Here is a 25,481-nt window from a genome sequence, read left to right as displayed (position 1 = left end):
TAGAAAAACCTTGTTTTATTCAGCCCCGACCTGGGCAATCTTGCTCTGTGGTATGGCCAAGATATAAAAAATAAAAACCAACAACTGGCAAAACAATGCTGTAGAGAAGAGTTAGGTACAAAATGGGGCCTGGCATCCAGAATCCCTGTGGTTTGGTCCACGTTTGCTCCCTGAGGCTGGCAGGGAGGGATGCCCCTGGCGTCTAGCTGCCCCGCCTGTTGGTTGGGGGACTGGGCTCCTCCTCCGTGAGAGGCTGCCTGGGGAGCAGGGTCTGCTTTGGAAGGGGAGAGGTTGTCTGTCTGTCCCTCTCGGAGATCAGGATCTAGAGGAAGAAAGAGAGCAGGTCAATGGTGGCTGCAACGTGGAGCCCCCAGGCCTCCCCAGCTGGGGCTTTCCTTCCACACTCCAGACCCCTTGAGGTAGAGCAGGCGCAGGCTCCCCCAGGAATTTGGGTTCAGGGGAAAGGGGCTAAGTCCTCAGCCCAGGTCCAAAAGAAGAGGTTTCGTGGATTCCCACCCACCCAGGGCTCAGGGTCAGTATGCCCCCCGCCCTCACCCCAAGTCCAGATTGTTTTCTAGGCTGTGTCAGTAGAGCTGCTGCTGTCTGGAAATACTTTTTGACTTGTTTTTTCTAACTTAGCCCTTAAAAAAAAAAAAAAAAAAAGCCTTCTTTTTCCTCTTCAGAAACATGATGGAAACCCACAGGCGTCAGTCCCTTGGCCTTTCTGGGAATGCTCCATCCGGCTTCCTGTGCAGGCTGGCCCAGCAGCCGCCTGTGGTCAGGGTCACGGGGACGCTCTAATAAGACCTGGGCCTTTCCAAGCACTTATGTAAAGAGGCTTCGGAAGGAAGGGCCTCGGCTTCTTCAGCCCGCAAGCTCCCCTAGGAACAGAAGGGAGGCCCGGCTGCTTCTCGGTCTGCCTTCTGAGGGCCTTCTGGGTGCTCAAGGTACTTCTGGGACATGGGACACTGCCCCAAAGCCCCTAGAGGGAGAGGCAGGCTCCCTGTCCACCTTAGCCCTCAACAGCCTTCCTTCCTTCCAAGTTCCCTAGAGTTACTTCCCAGAAACCCTCTACCACAGGTTGCCCCAAAGGCTGAATGGCTGATTGAGGTAGGCCTGGGGAGCAGGAAGGTGCTGGAAACTCAGGTCTACAAAAAACAAAAACAAACAAAAAAAAAAAAAACAAAAAAAAAAAACCCAACTGCTAGAGCTGAAGCAGGTGTCAGTGATTTCAAACACCCTCTGTGCCCTGGGTAATTGTGACCTGATCCTATTCATGAGGAACCCAATCTCCTTATTGAATTAGCGGCTGCTGTTTCTGTTTTTAATATTCATGGTGTGGTGTGTGTGTGTGGCAATGGGGTGGAGGTGGGAGGTCGTAAACAGGTTAGAGGTAGCAGCCAAGGGTGAAAGAGCTGTTTCTAAATGAACTCTGACCTAGGCCACAGACTGAACCCTGACCCTGGTGACATACTGAGCCTTGACCCTGGTCACAGATTAAACCCTGATCCTAGTCACATGCTGATTTCTGACCCTAGTCACACACTGAGCCTTGACCCTGGTCACAGACAACCCACAGGCTTAACCTTTCATACCTACCTTCCATTAATGAGCTTACACTTTGGGGGCAAAATGTTTCTCTGGGCCTTGGAATCTCCATCACCTGTCCCTATTTGATGGACTAAAGCTCAAATTTCCAGGGCTACTTTTTTTTTTTTTTCAATGGACAAACTGCTTTGATCTGATAAATTAAATTCCCATGGAAGGGGTGGGGTTCTTTGTGAGCTTGTAAGCAGGGGGTCCCTCTGCCAAGTGCTTCCTGTGAGGAGAGACACTGAGGACCCTGCTCCGCAGTCAGGTGACAAAGCCTAGGCCCAGATTTTATTAACTTCCTTCACAATGGGCCTTAGGGACAGACAATGGTCCATTCTAACCAGAATTACTTCTAATCTGGGCCTGTGTGATGGTCACAGCTGCCATTAATCGAGTGCTACAATGTGCTGGGCTCCTGAACATGCAGATGTCAGGCCTGTAAGTCATCATCCCAAGCTTATGCCAGAGGTATCTGTTTATCCTTAAGAAAAGTAGCTCAGAGGGGAAAGGTGAATGATCCAATATCACAGAGAGGAGAAGTCACAGAATTCTCTGCATGAGATCACATAGTCATGCCCTTGCACTGAACCACTCTTCCTTCTGCTGGTTTCCACTTGAAAAATCTTAGGGAGCCACATCACTGGGCCCTAGATCAGCACACCATAGATGGAGCCCCACCATAAACACTTAGCTTGAGACTGGCATGGTCTAGGCTCTTCCTGCTGGGCCCAGCTGTAGCTGTGTTCAGTGACCACCACCGCCCCCCCCCCCAAGTGCAGGTGTCTTAGGAATTTCAGGTGGCTCTCCCTGTTCCCCAGGCAGGAAAGTGGCTGGGGTAGGAAGGGTGCTGGGTAAGCACGTACTGGACAATTTTGCAGTTTGTTGTAGAAACATAGCGCCCTGTGTAGTGGATGTTACATCTCACCACATTGTTGGTGAAGTCAGACTCCAAAACAATGTACTTTGGGTTCACGTGCACCTGGAGAGGAGAAAGAAACTTAGTCAAGGAGGCTGCCCTTCACCTGGTCACCAGGGAAAATGGTGGAGAGGCAGGCAGACAGATAGACACGGAGGTGACAGAGGGAGACAGGGAGATGAAGAAAGAAAGATGAGAGACCAAGAGACGGGGAGAAGGAGGTACCTAGAATGCCATGGAGAGGAAAGAGGCAGCTAGAAGTCCAAGAAAACATTATCCAATCTCCTTTCTTATCAGAAGATGGGAAGCTTCTCCAGAGCCAGAACCTGGACCAGGTGTACCCTGCACAGGGCCTTTGGGGTCAGAGAGGCCAGGGCCTACCTCAGAGAATGCAGTAACGAGGGGCTGAACAGTCAGTGTCTCCAAGTCTCACAGTCAATCACTGCGCATCCTTATCCAGATAACCCATGGTGGGGGCAGTCTGATGCCAGGTGGCATCTCTTGCCTTGGAGCTCAAGTAACCTGATATTCATTGAGATGATGGTCTGGGCATGACTTGTAATTTTTGTCTGGAAAAGAGCTACTGGGACATAACACTGACAGTTTGGACTAATTGGGGTAGGGACCTGCATTATTTGCAGAACAATGAAGAACATACAGTAGTGTTATTTTAAAATAAACCCTAGCATGCTCCTTATGGGCAGGAACTGAGTATTGCTATGGGGTCTGTATGCCCAGCATAAGAATGAACTCAGGTCTTCACTCATGTTTGATGAGAAGCTGAAGGAAGGATGGAGAAGAGTATCCTGACATTCCCAGCCCAGGGAGAGGCCTGGAAGGGTCATGCATGTGGAGCCCACTATGAGGAGTTCAGATGGGGCTGCAGTTAGTTGCTTCTGGCTCTTGCTTTCTGGATGAAGCCTCTCTCCCAGTCTGTCTTTCTGCAGGGAAAGACACTTCCTGCAAGCCTGAACTCCACTGCCTCCCTGCACTGAACTTCTGCATGGAGTGGGTCCAAGAGAACTGGCAGAGTGATCCCCAGCCTTGCTTAGTATCTGCACAGAGTAAGCTGAGATGGGGCTTCCCCAGGTGAGGCCTTGACGGAGTGGCCCTGCACAGCCTTTATGGATGTACCAAGTTGGGCTGTGTGTCCTGAGCATGCTTTTCTACTTGTCCCCTAAGGGAAGGGGTGATGGAGTGAGTGACATCCTTCTCTGGAGCTGGAGGGGCTGCCTCTGGAAGGGCCTCTTGGTCACAGGAGCCCTCTCATCTCTCGCCCAGGTTGAATAAAGCCTGCCTAGCCAGCAGACAGGGGGATATATCGTTGGCACTTTATCACTCTGAGGGGATGGTGTCATCATTTTCCTAGCATCACTGAAGCTGGGCTGAAGGTTCCTTGGGGTCTTCAGAGAAAGCAATGCTTTAGGTGTCTGCCTGAGACCTAAACCCTCAGATGGGAAGTATAAAACCTCAGGTGGTGGCCCAGATGGTGACTGCTTGGCAGCTGGGGAAGAGGGAACATGTCCGGGAGTTGAAGCTGGGCACTGGGCATGGCCATCAGGTTGGAGGGAATGTAGGAGACCACAAGGCTCACCTTGAGGATGTAGTTCCCAGGCTGCACATCGGTTATGTCAATCCATTGGCAGTCGATGTCTGCATTATAGGTATCATAGCAGCCTGGGCTCAGGCCCTGGAAAAAGGGACCAGAGGAGAGGCTGTGGTACTCGTCCCTCTGAGCCACCGCATACCCACATGCAACAGTCAGAAGCCTCCTTCCTCTGGCTTCTCCCCGGACCCTGGTCCATGGTAGGTCTGCCCTTTAACCTGAGGCCACTGGATGGATGGACACAGAGAAGACAGAGCTACAACAGACACAGAAAGGAATGAAATGGAGTGGGGAGGATGCTTGGCAGGGATGGGTGGAGGAATGGATGAAAAGACAGACACAACAGACATTCTGTGGCCACTGGATGGACGGTTAGAAAGACAGCCCGATCCCTGTGTTCCCATGCCACCACCCAGCTGCCCTAGCCCAACCTGTGTGTGAGAGGTGCACGCATAGCGCTTGAGGTTGCCGAAGTCACAGGTGCTGTCCTCCAGGCAGAAGCTGGCCTTGTGGCCCTCAGCCACCTTCTTGCCTGTGGCTGCGTCCAGCAGGTCATAGTGGCTGAATTCGTCCATGCTGTGGTAGTGTCTGGGGGCAGGGGAAAGGAGGAGAGGAAAGAGGTCTAGTCTTCCTGGATCTCCCATCCCGTCCCCTCAGGAGATGGGTCAGATGACATGTTGTGATGCAGTCTCCTGACTAGTCTGGGCTCTTCTGTGCCCCTGAATCCCACTCTGGTGCTCTCCACCTAGCCAGGTCACCCTCATATGATGCTGCCTCAAGATTCCTCACTTCCTTTTTAGGCTCCTTCCTGTATTGATTTCCACTGGGCAAGGCCCTGTATTCAAGATATTTCCATCCCTTACCAAGACCAATCATTCTATGGCCATCTTCCAGCCTAGTCTGGCTAAGGCTCCTCTGAGAAACTCGCCCAGTGATCGATTCTTGGCAGGAAACACCATGGTGAGGGGGTGTACCTCCAGTGGGCACCTGCATGGAGCTCAGGCACCTAGAGCCCTGGCCCAGAGGAGGTGGGAGAGGCTGGTAAATCCTGCTCACTCACTGGTGGCAGCTGTGCCACTCCCAGGTATGCCGTGGCCGGTTGGGGAGGAAGTCTGCTGTGCCCTGGTTCTTCACGCGCTGGGGGAAGCGCAGCAGCACCCGCAGGTCATAGTCGGTGGCCTCAGGGGCATAGGCTGTGCTGTGGGAACAAGTGGAGAGACAGGAGTGGGCCTGGGGCATAGGGACACCAAAACCCAGAATGGCTGCATCAGGCCCTGCCCCCAGCCCTTGGCCACTAGTCCTCCAGACCGACCTCCAGCCTCTGAAGATCCTAGCATCTGATCCTGAACTATAGAGAGGCCCTGGCCTCTTCCTTTCTCCCAACTCCACAAAGGCCTGGCTCTCTCCTCCTGTCTGGCCTCCGCTGTGTGGCTGGAAGCTGCCCATGGGGTCTTACTAAAGTGACATTGGCCTGGCAATGAGCCTCTGAGGGTTCCTCATGCTTGTAGGTGACTCAGCTGGGGACAGCCCCTGGGGCCATTTAGAAATAAGCAACCCTACCCAGGAGATTCTTATAAAGTCTTCCCTCCTCTGGACAGAGCCCTAACCCGTGACCCAAGAATGTGCTGTCTCCAGTATGAGCCTAAAAATCAGGCTTGAGCTCCTCGGATCAAATTCTTTGCACTTTGCCACTTCCGTGTGTTGTCCTACTCCCACACACCCAGCTCCCTCTTTCTCCAGTTCACCCTTTGCCCATGCTCGTCATTCGGCCTAGAACTACAATGCACACCCAGCCCCCTAGGCCCACCTCAAGTCCCATGCTCCCAGAAGTCTGCCATGATTGCCACACTTAGAGGAATCTGGACCGCCCCTGAGGTCCCACCTGCAGCACACCCTCATGCCACATGCATGCTGTGCTGGTTTAGGGGTAACCAGGTTACCTCTCCTTGATGGCATGGCTTCACGGCCAGCAACCTGCCCTTTTCCCTTCAGGGAGCCTGGGTCTGGCACATACTGCCTGCTCACAATTCACTTGCTACTCCAAATTCCCAATGGAGGCTTTGTAGGAAGAGGACAGAGGGCAGCAGTGAGAGGAGACGCACACATGCATGCACACATCCACACGCACGCGCACACACGTGCACATAGGGGCAGTAGAAACAAGAAGGTGGGCGGCCAGCTCCCCTCCCTGCAGCTGACTGCTGACAGCTGTCCTAGCTGGCCTCAGGGGCGCTTCCCTGGCAATCACTAAAGTCTGGGTTGTAAGGCCAGAGGCGAGAGGTGGCCAGTTGTAGGGATTAGCTCTCTCTGAGAGTATGTCTGGACAGCAGGCAGCTCAGACTCCGTCTGCCAGGACGTAAGGCCCTCGGCCTTGTCTGGGGGAGGCTTGGAATCCATCTGCGTCTGGGTTGAAATAAAACATCCTCCTTCTCTGTGTTCGGTTAAATCTTGCCCTTCTGTTCAGCTCAGCACATCGTGGGAAACCATCAGGATCTAGGTTCTAGGCCCAGCTTGGCTGCAAGCTCACAGCGAGACTTGGAGCACATCCCTCTCCTGCTCTGGGTCCGGCCTGCAGTACGACCTGGCCCAAGTCTACAGCCTACACCGCAGACGATCTTGGAAGGCCTGTCTGCTTCAGGGCTCCATCTCTGCAGTATTTTCTGGGTCTGTAACCCTGCTCCCAGCCTCCCTGCAAAACCTCCTTGCTCTGACCTTGCCAGCCCCAGTCTGGGAACCATGTGTTCCAGCTCTCACCCTGCTCCTGCTGCCACAGGGGCATAGGCAAGGGGACACACTCTCCAGCTAGACCAGGAGGTCCCTCAGGACAGAAGGCAGGCTACCTCTTCCTTCCTGTCTGGGAGCTCAGGTCTGGGCACCTGGGGTGCTCCCTGAAGGTTGGCTTTGACTAAAACCCTTCTGAACTGCAGGAGCTGCCACGGAGGCCATGAGTTCCTCATCACTGAGGGGACTGACAGCAGGAACATTATGCCCTCTTCCCTAGGACAACTGAATGAGAAAGACAAGACCTGAATGGGCAGGCTGACTGTGTGGTCCTGGGACCACGGCCAGTTTGATGTGAGTCTGTGATAAGAAACTTTCACCAGAATGTAAATCAACCACACCACTAATCACTCTGGTTAGTTCATCTGACACTTTTCTTTTCCTTTTTTATGCAAGTCTTTCTCAATGAAGAAAGCAATAAACTGAGTTATGTTCTGGGGCAAGCTCTTTATCCTGTCACAGATGGGTAACAGTTTGTGATCAGCCACTCTGAGCGTCAGTGAACTAGAAGTTCTAGAAATGAGATAATGTTGAGATTCCGAAGGATTTCCTAGATAGTAAAAAGCAAAGGGAGAGTTCAAATGTCAAAGTGAGTAATTCAAGGAAAGCAGGTGCTTTCAACATGGATGTCAACAAAAACAATCTTTAGTTTTTAGCAGAGGAGATGCCCCCAAACACACGGTTGAGCAGAACATGAACCATTAATGTAGACGCAAGTTTTGCAGGAGGCAGAATCACCCTTGAATAAAGCAGAGTGGGCCAAGCTCACTGCCTGGGCTCGTGTGAACTGGATTCCTTTCCTTCTCTTAGTACAACACATAACAGGCCTCTGTCCTTTGCCCCTGCTGTGACCAAGCAGAGACAGCCTGGGCCAACCATAGGACACAAGTGTCCTCTGTGGACATGCTCCATAATCCTGCATTCCTCCTTGCAGGCCTGTCCACCCTACAGGACTTTCCTGATCCTGTGTGAGCACAGAAACTTGGCTGTCCTTAAGGAGCCTTCCCATTGGGCAGCTCAGATCTGAATGGTTTAGTTGCTTTCTTTGTACCTCATTTTCCACATGGGTCAACACACCCAGCAAAAGCAAAGTTCTTTGTATAGTGATGCACAGGCAGGTTGGCTGTCTGCTCATACCCTTCCCTGCCTGAATTCTTGCAGCAGGTAAGGCTCAAAAATGAAGATGGCAAGGTCACTAGAGGCTAGGGCATTTGGTCAGGGTCATGAGTCTTGAGGCAGCCTCGTGTGAGTACTGGTTCTGGGTGATGCCCAGGGACTGTCCCGAGGCTCGACACTTCCTCTTTGTCGCCTTACCTGGCCAGACACTTCTCTTCTGCAGCACAGCGCAGGGAGTAGAGGTGGGCTCTCTGCACGTAAGTGGATGCCTGCACATAGTTGGGGTCCGGAACCAAGTCAGGGAGACCTGGAGTAGGCAGTGGGAGAGAGGGAGGAGGGAGGCATTGAGAAGGTCAGGCTGTCCACTGCTAATGCCCAGGGACCTACCCCACCCCAACCACCTGTTGCCATTCTCCCTGGGCAGAGAATCCTGGGTCTAGGAGGTGGGTCTGAGAATATGGGCAGCAGGAGGTCTCCCCTAGAGGTCTGTGTTGTGAGAGCCACTGAGATCTCCTGGAAGAACTGGGACACAGACAAGAACTGGGAGGCAGGGTGGAATTTGGAGCATTAGAAAGGGAAAAAAGGTGTTCTTGGCAGGGACAATGGCCTGGCATGAGCAAAGGCCTGGAGGCAGGACTGAATCAACCAAGTAATTTCCTGACAGAAGCACTCCTTCCATGTCCTTATTCCCCAGGCCTCAGACACCAGCCCCCAAATGCCCTCTGCTTCTCTCACCTTTGCAGCCAGCTTCCTTTATGAACCACCACAAGAGCCCTGGGCTTCTGGCCCAGAGTGAGCCACAGAAGGCTTAGGGCCAGAGCCAGGTGGATGTTGGCTGGCAGCAGGTGGTGGGCAGGAAGGGACGGGTGGGAAGGAAAACAGTTCCCCAGAGCAAGCTGCTGACCAGGCGGGATTCTGAGCCACTCCAAGATGCTTCCCTCCTGGCATGGCCCCTGTTCCTGTCTCCCCTCACCTGCTACTACTCCTGGCCATCAGCCCCCAAGACCTGCCCACACCCTCCCCTGTCTGCAACATCTGGCTTCCAACTGAAGGAGGCCCCAGCTCCCTCCCTGTTCCAGCCCTTGTGACCACTCCTTCCTCAGGCTGTGCCAGAGCCAAGGGTCTGTGCTTCCTGCCCTGGCCCCCTCCACCTCCCCTGCTGTGCATGGATTATTCCCAGTTAATCCAGTTATTATTAGGAACAAGTAGAAACCAAACTCAGGTGTCCAGACCCCATCTGGCAGTGGAATACAGAATGGTCTCTCTCTCTTTTTTTTTTTTCCTGTCCTGGGGTTAATCCAGAGCCCTGCAAATGCTGGGAAAGGGCTCTACCACTAAGTTACATCCCAGTCCTTATAAAATTTTTATTTTGAGACAGGGTCTCACTCAATTGTTCAGGCTGGCTTTGAAATTCTCTTGCCTCAGTCTCCTGAGTTGCTGGGATCACAGGTGGGCACCACTGTGCCCAGATAGAAAAAATGATCTTTTGATTTGTTTTTGGTACTGGGGATTGAACTCAGGGGCACTCAACCATTGAACCACATTCTCAGCCCTTCTTATATTTTATTTAGAGACAGGGTCTTGCTAAGTTGCTTAGAGCCTCACTAAGTTGCTGAGGCTGGCTTTGAGCTCACAATCCTCCTGCCTCAGCATCCTGAGCTGCTGGGATTACAGGCGTACACCATCGTGCCTGATGATAAAACAATCTTAATGCTGGGAGGGATGGGGTCGGGGTGGGGGCAGGTGGTCAGTGGGTTACTCCCAGAGCCATGTACTCTATTCTAGTTTGGCCACTGGCTTAAAAGGGAATGATCTTGGTACTTCCAAGCCCCTTTTCTCAGGCCTCAGGGACTCTGTCGGACTAGTGATGACAAGAGGCTGTAAGTCCTTCTTGGTTTCTTTGAGCTCTCTGTTCTTGGGCTTGAAATGGAAGGAGAGACAAGAAAGGGGATTTTAGCATGTGGGGGGCTCTCAGTCCTCCTTCTTGCTGTCAAAACCCTCCCATCAGCTCTTAGGCTCAGACATTAAGGCCAAGGAAGGGAAGTCCTCTAAGCCTTTGACAGAGGTGTTTACCTGCGTGTACACAAACCCTGGGCTCCCAGACCCTAGCCCTGCTCTCCCTGGAGCCTGGGCCTCCTGGGGGAGCCCGAGCTAAGCAGCCAGGGTGATCTCACCTACTTGGAATGGAGAGGAAACTTGGAGTACAGGGTGGGTGAGGATGAGGTGGCTCCTGGCTATTGGGGGACCTCTTGGCTAGTCTAGGTCCTATTACTCGAGCCCCCTGGAATGTTTGCAGTCATTTCCCAAGGGATCCTCCTCAGGCTCTCAAACCAGCTGGGAGCTGGTTCTTACCCTCCGGTTCCTGGAAGCTTCTGGAGGAAGGGTGAGAGGGAGAGGGACGGTCCCCTTTTCTATTGTCCAGTGCCTCAGCAATAGACAGGGGTGGGGCAACTTGTGCTGGAGCCTCATGGGACCCAGCGTTCAGCACCAGACAGTCTGCCGCCCCCACCCCAGGCCCGGTTTCAATAAATACTGCACAGATGGCTCTGCAAAGCTTTTCTGGCCTGACCCTTCCTCCCCAGGCCGTTTCATAAGCTGGCTCTGCAATCTGAGGATGTTGGGAGAGACACAGTGTGAGGCCACCAGGGGTACTTGGGGCCTGTGATATCAGTTTCTGATGGAGCCCTGACCATGGTCATAGGCTAAACCCTGACTGTGGCCACACAGGGAGCCCTGCCCCTGGTCCCACACCAAGGCCTGACCCTGGAGATACAACTGGCCCTTAACTCTGGACACACACTGAGACCTGGCATCTACCAACAACTCTGAACGTCAGTCTTACTATCCCCCATCTCTGTCCACGGATCCTGGGCTAATGCTCTGTATTTTTAAAAAAGAAGAAGAAAGAAAATGAAAAAACAAAACAAAAACCTTAAAAAGGAATTTGCCTTAACATCAACTGTCCTTTCTTATTAAACCAGAGTGGGTGGGTTTGTTGTAGGGGCCACAGCTGTGGGGGAGGGGCGCTTGTACAGTACTACATGTGGGGATTTGGTGGAGAGGCCAAGGACACACAGCTCAGGGATGCTGGCCACAGTCTGAGCCCTAACCCTGGCCATAGACAGTCATCTTCTTCCTCCCACTGTTGGGCAAACACAGGCTCAAGCAGAGGCCTCCTGCTCCAGGAAGTCTTCCCTGATTGGCAGTGACAGTCCAGGCCATACACATTTGTCCTCTCACTACCCATGGTATTGATCTATAATTAGATGTCATCATAGTCACCTGCGTCCCCTCCCCTCCAGACTGAGGGCTTCCTGCGGGCAGGGCCTCAGTGACAATTCACAGTGCTCAGGAACTCTGGCTTTGGGTATTACTGAGTGACCCAAGCCCCCTTGGCTGTCAGGCAAGCTTCTTTAGTGATTAGGCTCCCTATGTAACTGATCTAGGCATCCATAAGTGTGCTCCACCTGTAACCTCAAGATACCAGGGTACATGATGCTTTTGGAAATGTAGAGGAAACAGGCTCAGAGAGGGCAATGAATTTGCCCACAGTCACACAGTCAGTCAGGGCAGCCCCAGGAGGAGATCCTAGGTCCTGACTCTCTTCCAGGACTCCAATTATTCTCTCTATAAAAATGAACATCTTTAAAGGTATAAGCTATATATACACAGTCAAATACACAGGTTTTAGGAGCACAGTTGGTAAGTTCTAGCAGATGTTTATGCTGTGCACCCACTATCCCTATAAAGCTAGGGATTGCCACCACCATCTCTATTGTTCTTTTTCAGGAAAACCCTCCCTCTCTGCCATCCAAGGCCATCATTGATCTGCTTTCTAATGACCATATATTTTTCTAGTATCTAAACAAAATTACTCTAACCATTATCTGATCATTTTCTTTCTAGCCACCACCAGGTCCTACTGTGATGCCCTCCCCTAAGTCCCCACATCACCCCTGTCATACCCTCTTTGTCCTGGGAATTCAGGCTGAGTGCCCCCACCTCACCCTCTGATCCCCTGCTGAGGTCCCAGGGAACAACAGGCTCCCTCCCTCTGCTGGTATGTTTTTCCAGGAGGGAACAATGCCTCCTTCTCCCTGCATTCTCCCAAGGGACATTCGTGAGCAGCCAGGCCTGCAGGCTTGGGCTTGGGCGTGAGGTGGGGGGGTGGGGTTGATGTTGGAAGGGGATGGGGGAAGGCTTGAGTGGCGCTGGTAGGCATAGGGCTGGGGGGAGCAGTCTGCTGTTGCTGGCTTGTGGGGACAACGACGCCCTCCAAGCAGGATGGTCAATATGAAGTTGTAATCAGACTGTGTGATCAACCCTCATTCCAAGAAATGCATATTTTAAAGAAAAATCCTGTGGAACTGGGGGGCTTTGCTTGCTCCAAACAGTGGAGGATCATCAGTCATCACGGTGTAATTTTGAGGAGGAGCTGGGATGACTTTTCCAGCATACACAGAGTCATCCAACCCTCTGGCCTGGAACAGGAGACTGCAGAACTGTGGGTTCTGGGGAGATCTTTTCCCTGAGACTCCTGTATTTATAAATGTAGAGAACTGAGTTAGTCATAGTTCTCAGTTCAGAGCAAACTAAGCAGTATCCATGGTCCACTCATGTAAGGCTTCCCTCTCATCTTACTGATTTTACCCTTGACCCTCACCCTGACTCTCAGACATGCCCCCGAACACTGGTGGCTACATACGGATCTGTGGTGCATGCTTTTTTTTTTTTTTGGAGAGGGGCTCCTGGGAATTGAACTCAGGGGCACTCAACTACTGAGCCACATCCCCAGTCCTTTTTTTGCATTTTATTTAGAGACAGGGTCTCACTGGATTGCTTAGCATCTTGCTTTTGCTGAGACTGTCTTTGAAATCTTGATCCTCCTGCCTCAGCCTCCCAAGCCATTGGGATTATAGGTGTACACCACCATGCCCAGCTCAGACGGGCATGCATTTTTAAAGTCTATAAATGAGTCTCACAGAGCTCATGCTTTCTTGATTTTGCAGTCAATGTAAACTTTCAAGGCCTTTCAAGAAGGTTTGTGGCCTGTCATTGCTAAACAGGAGTCCACAGGGTGCCTCTCCATATTCCATCTCGTCAGTGTCCTGGAGGGACACCCAGGTGGCCTCTGACCCCCTGTTCTGCACTCAGGTTGAAGCAGCAAGCGGCTTGGCATGTGCCTCCTGGGCTGGAGAGGACAGATATCACTCTCTTCCAAACCCTGGGTCACCATCAGCCTTGCTCAGCTTCCTTCCAAGCTCCCAGAACCACTGGTGGGGCAGGGTCAGATTGTCCAAAGGCTGGGAGATGGCCTAGCTCAAGCTCCCCAGGGAGGCCCTGGTTACCATCACCCAGGAGGGAGATTGAGCCTGGCTCTTACCTTCCTCTGTTGTAGACTTTCCATGTGACCCTGGACTGACAGGTCCCTTTCTAGGCCTCACTTCTGCGCACCTGCATTTTATCCACTTCTGGTTGCCCCCTCCCCCATTTGTAGCCTGGAGCCTTGCGCTGGCGTCTCCTGGGCACTCTTTCCCAGAAGGAATGTGTTGGCCATAGGAATTCATGCTGCCCACAGCCTGGGCCAGAATGGTGGGGACACTGGGTCAGAGGGCAGCAAAGCTGCTTGGGATAGCCAAAGCCAGGTTGCTCTGCTGGGGACAGGCAGGATATGAGACAATTGGGTCCCAAGGCCATTCTGCAGGCAGAGAGCCACTGGTGTGGGGGACGTCATCTGACCCTGGTGGGCACAGGCGGTGAAGACTCCTAGCCAAGGGAAAAGGCCCAGCACTCTGCATTCCAACTCTGACCCTGGAACTTCCTCTGCAGGCCACCCAGGGTCCAGTGGGAGGACACACCATAGTGACTCTTAGGGCCAATGTGTACAGGACAAGCCCACCCTGCCCTTCTGCCCAGGCTGGGCCTGGCACTGCTGGACGTCTCCTGTGACAGCCCTGTGAGCCTAAGGGCAGCTTCTATCAGTGTCTTCCCTGGCAGGTTCCAGTAGGGGCCCAAGACTCCAGAGGCAAGTTCACTCCCTTGTCCTGCCTATGTCCAATCTTTCTGTTGCCAAATTCTCTCACTCTTAGGCTCAGTTTCCCTATCTGGATGACGGGGAGATTGGACTAACTGGCCTTTGAGCACAGGTTGGATGGATCCATAAACACTTGGTGATTAAAATACTTTTTCAGAGCTATTCAGTCCATTCCCTAGCCTTGGGCAAGAGCCCGGGACCTCTCATGACCTCCACAGCCCATACTTCACCAGTCAGGAAATTCTCCCACTGTCTGACCTAAATCCTTCCTGCTTCATTAGAAATCTGTTCCCTCCTGCTTGGAGGGGAGGGCCCTGTGGCTACAAGCCTGTCACTGCCCACGCCTCACCTGCTTCCCTCTTGACTTCCCCTTTTCTGTGGGTCCAATCAACCTCCTCTCTGAAATCTGTCTTCACTAGGCCTCCTGCTCCCCAGGAGCAGATCACAGGGAGGGGGAATGCAAAGGAGCCCTAATCTCTTGAGCCCAGGGCTGGAGGATAAACAAAGTCCAGCAGGAACCCATCAGTCAGTCGGTTGTGAAATATGTGCTGAGCGGGATGTTTTGGCTAGCGCCGCCAGACTCCAGAGGAGCCCCTAGGTGGGGGAAAGCAGCAAGCTCTACTGAGTACAGCACTGAATAAAGATGAGCCGGAAGAGGGCCTGCAGGGCAGAGCTGGCAGCCCTGAAACCTCGGAAATGATCATCCAATAATCGAAACAGTGAGTTGTCCACATCAGCCCAGGGGTGCCACACCTTCCTGGGAGAGTCCACTTTGTTCCATCGTGAAGGGGCATCCCTACCTGGGCCCAAGGGTTATGATGGCTTTAATGGCTCCCAACTGCCTACAGAATCAAGTCTGGATGGTTCAGGGTGGCAGCTAGATCTGCTGTGGTCTGGTCTCTACCTGGCCTGCCAGACTCTTAACATTAAGGATTGGGAGGCAGCTCCTTAGCCTGGTCCTTAGCACTGTGCCATGGTCCAGGATTTCCCTGCTACACATCACACACACACACACACACACACACACACACACACACACATGCACTCACACTCTCTTTTATGCTGCAAAACTAAAGCCCACCTGGTCAGTCTTGACCTCCCCTCGTCTACCACCCTCCACCTTCTTATTTGTCTCCCACCGCCCCACTGACGGAGAGACATCAGCAGCAGTGATGGCCCTGCCCCTGTGTGTAGCACGGCCACCCAGTGAAGGGGATGGGTATGTGTTCAATTGAAAGGGCTGCCAGGGAAGCCGGCTGGGCCAAGCGAGGGGAGGGCCTTGGATGCTCAGCACCTCCTCTGACAGGAACCTGCTGCCACCTCTTTGCACACCTCACTCAAATTTCTTCCCAGTGTGACCCAGCCCCTGCCCTCCAGCCCTCCTGTCCCTCACTTCCCCAGATGCTTCATTCAGTCCCCGCAGGTTCCCTCCCTGTCCCTGGAGGCTTTTCTCAGTGATCTGAAATTTTTACCTTTCTTATAAAACCAGTTCCATCTACAGTCTTTCCATCTCAACTACCGTCATCCTTCCAGCAGCACAGACCATAAACCTTTGTGCTCTCCCTGGCCCTTCTCTTTCTGTCACTACCCACATCAATCCATTAGGAAATTCCATAAGCTCCATCTCCAAAATATATCCTAAATCTGGCCTCCCACTACCCCCATGGTTCCCACTCTGCATGGGCCTCTGGGGTAGCTGCTCTCAATCTCTCTGCCTGACTCCTGACTGCCCACTCCCAGCACAGCAGTTGGACCCCTATTTAAATGCCACTGCCCAGCTCAAATTCTGCAGTGATTTTCTAGGGCACAGAGAGTAAAAGCCAAAAATCTCCCAAACCCCTGTATGGTCTTAAACCTGTCTCCTTTTATTCCCCTAATTCTATTCCACTCTGTCCTAAGCAGACTGAAACACACTTGGAAACCCACAGAATTTCTGCCTCAGGGCCTCTGCACTGGAGATTCGCATCTCTGGAGTACTCTTCCTGCAGATAGCTGCACAGCTCACTCATATGCCTCCTTCAAGTCTTTGCTCAGATGTCACTCTGACCACCTGGGCAACCTGCCCCTTCCGCCTACTCTGATCTTCTTACCTACCTCCATGGCATCTATCATCTTCTATCACTCATCTATGTATTATGTTTACACATAAAAATACAGATCCGTAAGAGCAAGAATTTTGTCTTTTTTCACTAATGAATACCCAGCTCTAAAGCAGTACCCAGAGCACAGGGAGGAACTAAAAAATATTTATTGAATGGCTTATTGATACATGATATATGGATTATTGATATTGATATATGCCCTCTCAGCCAGACAAGAGCCCCTGAGGTCAGGGGTAAGGGTGGGTGGCACTACCCTTTGTGTATACCCAACTGCCAGCCTGGTCCCACAGGTACACAGCAGGAACTGGGAGCTGGACACAATGAAGGGCTTGGGTCACTCCGCATCCCAGGAGCCTGAACTCTTCTTGCTAGTGGGTTCAGACCTTGGCAAGGGCAGGGATGGGCCTGGGGCACCTCTGAGTTCCCTACACCCAGGTACCACCCTCAAGGACTGGTACCTGTATGTCCTCAGAAAGCACACGCCTGCACCCTCAAAGGGTCTGGTGTCATGTAAGTTAGGCTGCACTCTCAGACAGAGGCTGCAATTGATTCCCAAAGTCCTTTTTTTTTGAAAAAGGATTTGGTCTGGGTTTGGAAAACCCATGTTTCCAGTTGGCCCACAGTAGGGGGAAGGGCGGGCTGTCTCCCAAAGTTTTGATGGCAAAGGCCTCCATCCCTTCCTGCCCTGACATTCTGAGCCCCTCCCCCAACATTTCCAGGTGTTTGTGAAATGCACAGTTTCTGGGGTGCCCATCACCAATGGGGAGAAAGACCCAGGCTCCACCCTCACTCCGTAATCCAGACTGCACACCCGAAGGCCCCTCTGTCCAGCTGCCTGTGGTGAGGAGGTGGTGAGGTCAGGGTCAGGGGAGGGAACAAGTCTGAGCCTCTCCTTCCAGCCCCCACCTCCCAGCCCTGCTGCTCCACAGGAATGCCGGGCACAGGAATTGGAAGCAGGTGTGGGCTGCCTAAGCCGACCTCCGCCTCCTCTCTGTTCTCTTCCTCTCCTGCCCACTGAAGCCATCGCCCTGGGGAGATTTCCATGTGTTCTTGGCTTGGAAAAGAAGTAGGGTGGACTCCGGCTGGGAGCTTTGGGGGAGGGTGCTCCTTCTGAGACCAGAGGACCGTGTAAGATGGGGATCCCTGGGGTCAGGAGAGAGGAAGGAGTGGGGACAAAAGGCCAGAACTCCCTAGCCAAGTCCAGCAGGATCCTGGTGCCAGCAAAGGCACTAATGACTTCCCACACTGTCTCCCCACCATGACTGGGAGGGAGATGTGTGTGAACTCGAAGGAAAAATCTGAATATAAGAGGGACTATGATGAACAGAGTCAGGTGACTCAAGATGTAAAATACTCTTTCTTGAGGGGCAAAGCAGAGGGAGAGCGGGGTCGTTAGGTCCAAGCTTGACCATTCCTAGCCTTGTGACCTTGGGTGAGTTCCTTAGCCTCTCTGAGCCTGGTTCCTCATCTGTAAAGTGGGGATGACAATACTAGCTATTTCACAAGGTGGTTGAGGGGATTAGATGAGAACAAGAGAATAAATACTTGGCACAGTGTCTGTCCCATAAATGGCAGATGCTACTGTTATTTCTATTATTTAAAGTAGGAGCTGTCTCCTCCCATAAGAATGGGCCAGGCTGAGGCCAGGGGAGGTGCCTTATAAGTGGTTGATGAAAGAGGAGACAGAAAGTCTGACTAGAGGCCTCCTAAAGAGGCTGCTCAGGACACTGTTGTTTGTTCAGACCCCCAGACCCCCCTCTCTCTCCACCGCTCCCTTGTCAACTTTCTCAACCCAAAGGTTACATTTCTTTCTGAAGAAGCAACTGAGACCACTTCAGGGAAGGAAGGAGGGATGCGAGCTATGACTCTGGCTCCAGGGAAAAGCACTTAAGCTCTTAGGGCCTCAATTTTCTCACCTGCAAAATGGGGATGCTGGCAGTACCTGTCTTCTAGGGCTGTTCTAAGGACTCCAACTGTACAGCTCCAAGAAGAGTGAGAGGGCTTGGAAAGCCCCGTGGAAGTGTTTGCTAAACACATTTTGGAGCCTAGAGTGAGGTTGCCAAGGCCTCACTCCAACCCACACTGAGGAGGGACTGTTCGCCTCCCCAGTTTTTCATGTCCACTGTCCCATCTCACCCTGTTACAACCATGCCCAGAATATAGTAGCCAAATATCTACTGACAAGGAATACATGACCAAATGAATGAGGGAATAAACGAAGTGTGCCAGATAAGCAATAATACACAGAAACAAAATTTAAATGGTGCATGGTTAAGAAAGCCAGATGGAGAGTCATGCAGACTCCAACTCTTTTTTCTCTGTTAAAAAGCAGCAAATGAGGGTTGGGATTGTGGCTTAGCGATACAGTGCTCGCCTAGCACGTGTGAGGCACTGAGTTCGATCCTCAGCACCACATAAAAAAATAAATAAATAAAATAAAGGTATTGTGTCCAAGTACAACTAAAAAAAATTAAATTAAATTAAAAAAAAATTGGGCAAGGGAGCCCATCACCTTAGCTAGAGAATGGGCCAAATAGCAGTACCTGGTGTGGACCTGGGAATTAGAGGAGATATGTATAAGAAGTTAAGTCAACCGAAGCGGAATTCTCTCCCTGGATGCAGAGAGAGCTGAGGTGCAGACAGGGTCCCAGCTCACACCCTGCCTTGCCTGGCAGGCTGAGCCTGAGGTCCTCCTGGGTCATCTCAGTGCAATGCAGAGAGTAGGCCTGGGCTCTCTGAATTCCAGCTTAGCTACACCCCACTGAGTCACCTCCTTAGGCCTCAGTCTTCTTTACCAGGAGCACTAGAATCTCCACATCACTAGGGGTTTGTGGGGATGAATGAAATCACACATTTAAGCCACTAAGCTTAAAGGTGCTCTTCAGCAAATGGCCAAACTATTTGTATCTTAGTTACTATTTGTATCTTAGTGCTCTAACTCTAGGAATTTTTTGAGTGGAGGCCTGTTCTGTCCTTCCCTGAATCTATTCCAAGCCTTATGGAGGAGGAGGTAGGTGACCCAGAGGGGCAGGCAGGCCCAAGTGAGCTAGGGGGTCCAGCAGTGGGAGTAGGGGTAGAGATCCAGGGCTGCTCTCAGGGACAGAGGGTCCCAGGTCGGCCTCTTGGGCACAGAACACTGGCCAGAGAAAGGGGGTTATCTAAAAGCACCCTCAGGTATGGGTAGGGAAATGTGGCATGTGAGCCCAGGAGCAGTACAGTCCCCATGTAGGTTACAGAGACCTCTGAGAGGAAGGAGAAGCAAAGGAAAGGAAGGAGATGCCTACACTGAGGTATTGAGATCTTGTCCTCAGGGTCCTAGGGAGCCACAGACTCTTCAGCAAAGGAAAGGAAGGAGATGCCTACACTGAGGTATTGAGATCTTGTCCTCAGGGTCCTAGGGAGCCACAGAATCTTCTTGAGCAGGGGAGTAAACTGGTCAGCACTACAAGGGTTTATGTGCCCTATATATAGGGTGGTCTGAGGAGAGAGAGGTTGAGACCAGGGGAGCAGGAAGGAGGCAGCTACGACTCCCTCGTGGCCTCTGACTGGCCAGGTGAGGACAGGGTGGAGGACACATGCTAGGCAAGGCCAGCACAGCCATCACAGATGGCCTGGGAGGTCCCCTGGAGCAGCAGGAGGTCCCCTGCTCTGTGCTCTTTTCACAGGATTGCTGGAGCTGGTGAGTGAGGCCAGGTAGAAAGGGGAGGCTCTTGAGGAGAGCTGTAGTCTTGTGGAGCTCATCTCAGCACTAAGACCCCCAGCTCAGAGAAACTGAGGTTGGGGGAGGCAGGAGCTAGGAGAGGATGTTGGGAAAGGAGGGCCTGACAGCAGCAGAGTGCGAGGCCACGTGTGAGTCGGCTCCGTGCACGTTACATAGCGGGCCTGGGAAGCAGTCGGCCACCCTCCAGTCCGCTCTGAGAGCTGGCTATGGATGTGACCCTCTCAGAGCCTCTGTTTTCTCCTTTCATTCTTTCCAGCTACATGTTTCAGAGTTGGAGATGATGGTCCTGTAGGAAGCCCTGGGTAGCCCCAGCACCAAGTGGGAAGGAAGAGGGTACAGGCGCCCAAGGCAGAAACAGGCGCAGGACAGCCACTTGGAAACCCACCCGCCCATGGAGGGACGTGGGCGATGCTCACATGTGTTTGGTGTTGTGAGGACACATCCACGCCCACACACACACACAGTCTGCCAGCGCCGGGCCTCAGACCCCTGGGTGTGTGGCCAGGAGGAATGAAGTCAGTCTCAGAGAATCCGCCCTGGGCTCCCACACCAGGCCTGGGGGTCTGATCTCAAGTACAAGGCTTGGACTTCTTTGGGTTGGGATTTTCCACGGTCTCAGCCTAGTAGGGTGGGGAGGGAAGAACCAATGATGGGGGAGACTAACGTTCCTACACTGGCTTCTTTGCGGGGCCCAGACTAGCTTGTATCCCCCCATCTCATTTTCTCCATGATTAGGGGAGGGATCATTCTCTGAGAAGTCCTCCCTGAGCCCCAGCCTCTGACTGGGGAGGCCCCTCCTCCAGATTCCCATAGTCCCTTGCTCCTGGTGCTCACCTAATCACAGCAATGAGCCACTTCTCTGCTATGCTTCCCCCAGGACAGGGCCTGGATTTGAAGCATCTGGGCCTGCTCAGCTTGACCCCTAGGACACTGCCTTCAGGGGAGAAATGTCTTTGACCCAAAATAAACTGTGGGGCTCAGGAGTAGTGGCCAGAGGCCCTGCTCAGTACCCATCCCACCACTCCAGACATGGCCTTGTCCTGCCCCATCCTCCTTTGAACAAACTGACTTCCTTAAGAACCCATAGGCCAAGGAGGGGCCCTAGAAAACATATTGGCTTGAAGCCCAGATGCCTAGTCCCAGACCTGGCTGTGCCTGTGTTGTGGCATTTGAGGCCTCAATTATCCCCTCTATCCAGAGGTGGGACCATTCTGGCTGAGCCTCACACTGAAGTCTTGAATTCTAAGAAAAGTTGTCACAAAGATTGTGCACCTCCTCTAAGGTGCTCTTGGAGCAGTTGGTGCATAGCTGTAATATAACCTGCTGCAGGATGCTTCAAGTTTCTGGTAATACCCAGGAGGGGTGGATGTACCCTTCAACACATTACATAAGGGCCCCTCATCTTATTCTGAGCTTCCGCAGTTCTCAAAGTGGGATTCAGCAACCAACTCATGTGCTGCACCTTGGATGTATGAGAAAGGGCACAACCTGGGAGATACTTCTCTCCCCTAGCTTTGGGCTCCACCAGCGCCCTTGGCAGCAGCCCTTCACTGAGGCCATCTTGACTGGAGACTGGGCATCACTCCCCATGCTGATAGGGGCTGAGGAGTGGAGACTGAGGCCAGCACTAGCACCAGCACCTTGGGTCATGTATGGTTCAGCAACTGTGATGGGGAGCAAAGAATCATAGGCAGAGGGCACTGACAGCAGCCTGAAAGAGGCAGGGCAGAGTGGACTGAATATGCATCAAGGACTGAGCAGAAAACTTGGACCAAAGAGCTGAAACCCAGGGAGAGAAGTAGCAAGGGGATACCAGGACAGCGAGAATGGGCTCATGGCCATCCAGCCCTATCCAGACCCACCAGTCGGCCCTAGTCCAGCCTGCTAAGAGAACTGTGGAGTCTGTCCATCTGACACAGGAAGACTGGTTCCACCCCTGTGACCTTGTGTACAGCAAAATGGCTTGGCCTTTCCAAGAATAGGCCACATCTTCACTCCCTCTCCCCCCAAAGCCTCAGGGTGGCCTCTTTACAGTTGCCTCCTGGGACCTTTCCCTAGGGCTGGGACTAGGGTAAGGCTAGTGTGGCCCTGACCTAGGCTACAAAATTTTAAGTGGGCACCAAAACAAAAACCCAAACAAAAAACCTCAGTAATAAAGATAAGTGATATTTAATATATTTTTTTTTCCAAAAAATCAAAATCAGTGCACAAAATCTGTGAACAAATAAAGACAGGACCCAAGTTGATTTTTGAATTTGCCTGAGGCATCCTAGGGCACCATTATTGATTCTATTTAAAATTTGGATACACTTGTTCATGGTGTATTTGGGAGCATTGTTTTTTTCTTTAAAAAACAAAACAAAAAAAAAAAAACCCTCGAATTATTACTTATCTCAATTACCAAGTTTTTTGGTGTCTCCTTAAATTTCGTGCCCAGGTCAGTGCCTCGGTGGCCTCTCCAGCATAAATCTCACACACTCCCCACCAGGGGTCTCTCAGTCATCTAGTCTGAATTCCTGCCTGGGGCAAAAACTCCTCTCAGATCAGCTTAGCTGTGGCAAGCTCGTGCATGCCCAGTGATAGGGAAACCGCACAACTAACGCCTTTCTGACCCTGAAGAGCTGGCACAGGGGCATCTCCAGGAATGGAAGGAGGTACCCTGACTGGAATGAGAAAGAGTCAGGAAAAAAGGCTTCTTCCCTTTGTCCTCAGATGATCCAAGCTAGGTCTGAAAGGGGCCTCCTCCCAAAGCCTGGCTAGTGCTTCCACCCTTATCTCCAAAGCCTCGATTGGAGCCCAGGCCTGCCTGGCTAACTAAGTCCTGACACTGACTGATGATGCCTGGCTGTTAGGCAGTCCGGAGGTGAAGCACCACGGGGTTGCAGGCTGGGGCTAGGTGTGGTGCGGGGTTCATACTTAGCAGCGCAGGGGAGGCCTCTGGGGAGGGATGGGGAAGGGTCTGGGCACCTGGAGCAGTACGTCATGAGGTCGGGCAGCGGAGCCTTAGGTCGCGGGCGCGGGTACTGTACTCACCACGACCGTTCTGGTTAGGTCTGTACACGCTGCCCACGCTGAGGCGGCCCTGCTGTGCGCCGTTCCGCTCCCCACCCGGCGGGGGCGCGTCGGAGCTGCGCACTGGCAGGTAGGGCGGCTCCAGTACGCGGAAGGGTGGCTGCGGCTCCACCGCACGCGGCGGGACATAGGCCTCGGGTGGCACATTGGAGTAGGGTGGATACCAGCCGAGACGGGGGTCTCCTCCATAGGCCCCACCGCCGCCCGGGCTCTGCGCCGCATCGGGGCTGGGGTCGGGGTAGGCCTGCTCGAAGCCCGCAGTGCCCTCGTTGTTGTACAGGCTGTGCGAGTATCGGCGGTCCAGGCCGTCGGGGGGCTGCGGCTGTGGTTGCGGCTGCGGTGCGTAGGGCCTCTCCAGAGCCGGGTAGAAGCCCTGGGCCGGATACTCCGGCTGCTCCTCGCCGCCGCCTCCGTACTCCTCGTAGCGCGCTCGGGGCTGGAAGGGGTAAATGACCCCCGCCGAGGCCACAGCTGCTGCCCCTGCACCCATGCCACCGCCCGCACTGCGGTAGTACACGTAGCCCTGGTCGTAGGTCCGCGACGCGGGGTCGTAGTTCTCGTACTGGCTGACGAAGGGCGCTTGCGGGTAGGGGAACTGCTGCGGATAAGAGGACGGCTGGCGGTAGGTGGTGGCGAAGGCCGAGGCCGAGACCGAGGAGGCGGAGCCCCCGTGCCGTTGCTGGGAGACGGAGGTGCGGGCCCGGGCCATGCCGGTGCTGTCCCCGACGGCCACTTCGCGCCAGTTGTCGGGCACCTGTCCGAAACCGAATGGGTGCCGAGCTTGGCCGCGCACAGTGTCCGAGCCCACGCGCCCAGGCAGGGGCAGAGAGGGCGCTTGCCGACGCCGGAGGCCCCCCTGGCTGCGCCGCTGCGGGGCCTGGGGTGCGCCAGCCAGCAGCACCCGGGAGCTACTCTCCGCGCGCTGAGGCCCGGCAGGCATGTACTCTGAACCCGAGTTGAGCAGGCTGTACACCTGCCCGTTGTTCTCCCACTGAATCAGTTGCCGCCAGCGCCCAGGGTCCGAACCCTGCCCCGGCTGTGCCTGCTGCCCATGCACCAAGACGCACAGGCAGGCGCCCCACACTAGGGCCCACAGCTGCCAGCCGGCTCGGACCAGAGCCATGGTGGCCCCTCTGCAGAGGCCGGGTAGACAGAGAGGCTCTCAGGAGTGGCCCCTTGTGCGTACTTCTCTTCCCACGGCCTCGAGGACAGGACGGTTCCTTGCCTGCCCCAGCTCTAGCTTTGTCCATCCTGGCCTTGTCCCGAGCGGGACGACTCCTCCGATGACACCATTTCGAGGCCAAGAGGTCAGGGCAGGGCAGGGGCGGTGCCCAGGGCTGCACGAGGCTCTCCGCAGGGCACGGGCGAGCAGGACCGCCTGGGGGCCTTACATGGCCAACCCCACACTGGCTGGCCGCTGGGCTGGCGCTTTCCCACTCTGAATGAATAAGCAACAGGCTGGGAGCGACGGGAGGTTTCGGGAGCCTGGTCCGCCTGCTGGGGCCTCCTCCGCGGGGCCCTATGGCCCGCCGGGTTTTAGCTATGTGGCCTGTCCCACAGCTGCAGTACTCCCCCGGTCCACTGAGCCAAGCCGCAGACCTGCCTCTGAGGAAGGGAGTGAGGCAGAGAGTGGGATTGCGGGCAGGCGCCCTCTGGGGACTCAGGCCTGGTAAGTGGGTCTCTGACAGGCAAGAAGGGACTGGGTGTCAGTCCCGCCCTGCCTGTTCCTCTCTGCTTTGGACATGGCATCCATGTTCTCAACCTTACCTATTGGTTTTGCCTTTCTCCAGGATTCCTGGGTTCCCTTTTCCCTTATTCTCCAGAACCACTGCTAGGAGACACCCTTCTTGTTGATGGATCTCCTTGGGGGAGATGCTGAACAGGATCCACCCTCTAATTCTGGACCTCAGGTGCACCTTTTTCCTTGGGCCTGGGTATAAAGATGATGGAGCTTCAACTTTGCCCTCGTGACACACCTTCCAGCCTTATTTTTTCACTCTGTAGGATGGGGTGTGTCCCTGTGCTCAATAGGACTTGTGAAGTCATGGAAGAGACCAACTCTTGCACACTCTGAGTGGTCTCTGTCTTGCTTCTCTTGATTCTATATGGCCTGAGAATAATCTGAGTGTACCCAGTGGCTGTCTCTACTATGGGATGGGGTCTTGATGAGGCAAAGAAGCCTATAAGCATTGAACAGCAAGAAGGAGGATTCAGGAGAATTGTGGCTGCAAGATCTTGGGTAAGTCCATTCCCTCTGATCTAGTTGCTGCTTCTGACCAATGGAGGATTAGCCCACATGGTCTCTAAAAGTGCTTTGGGAGGGCAGCACCTATGGGGTGCCATTACAAGAGTTCTGTTTCTATTTTTCATACTTGAATAAATCCTACTCCTTACACACACACACACACACACACACACACACACACACACACACACATGCTTTGGGAGAGTCTCTGTTTCCACTGAGGGATTGCAGTGATAGGAGGAGTCCCAGAAGTTTGAACTTCTTGCTTTGGTGTCCAAGAAATCACACTCTGAAT

At 53.3% G+C, this 25,481-nt stretch overlaps 1 protein-coding gene across 1 annotated transcript; it reads right to left on the bottom strand.

Moving 5' to 3' along the window:
- On the bottom strand, nucleotides 1-24,375 carry Loxl1 (lysyl oxidase like 1). Its single transcript, XM_076848690.2, has 7 exons — nucleotides 22,903-24,375; nucleotides 8,211-8,319; nucleotides 5,176-5,313; nucleotides 4,547-4,703; nucleotides 4,104-4,199; nucleotides 2,457-2,572; nucleotides 1-322 (listed from the first exon to the last, which is right to left on the bottom strand). Exons 1-7 carry the CDS (start codon nucleotides 24,062-24,064, stop codon nucleotides 316-318), a joined length of 1,785 nt encoding a protein of 594 aa, XP_076704805.2. The 5' UTR covers nucleotides 24,065-24,375; the 3' UTR covers nucleotides 1-315.
- Nucleotides 24,376-25,481: the final 1,106 nt, after the last annotated feature.

Source organism: Callospermophilus lateralis, chromosome 3, assembly GCF_048772815.1.
Source record: "Callospermophilus lateralis isolate mCalLat2 chromosome 3, mCalLat2.hap1, whole genome shotgun sequence".
In the NCBI taxonomy this organism is placed as follows: Eukaryota; Metazoa; Chordata; class Mammalia; order Rodentia; family Sciuridae; genus Callospermophilus; species Callospermophilus lateralis.
The sequence above is the reverse complement of the archived record's forward strand: the minus strand, read 5'-3'. Positions and strand labels throughout refer to the sequence as shown.

Bases quoted from the DNA above. Each gene is read 5' to 3' on its own strand.
- Loxl1 (XM_076848690.2), bottom strand. From the start codon at position 24,064: ATGGCTCTGGTCCGAGCCGGCTGGCAGCTGTGGGCCCTAGTGTGGGGC. The intron at 5,314-8,210 runs GTAAGGCGACAA...TTGTTCCCACAG, and splicing joins GAAGAGAAGTGTCTGGCCAG to CACAGCCTATGCCCCTGAGG. The intron at 2,573-4,103 runs GTGAGCCTTGTG...TCTCCTCTCCAG, and splicing joins CTGGGAACTACATCCTCAAG to GTGCACGTGAACCCAAAGTA.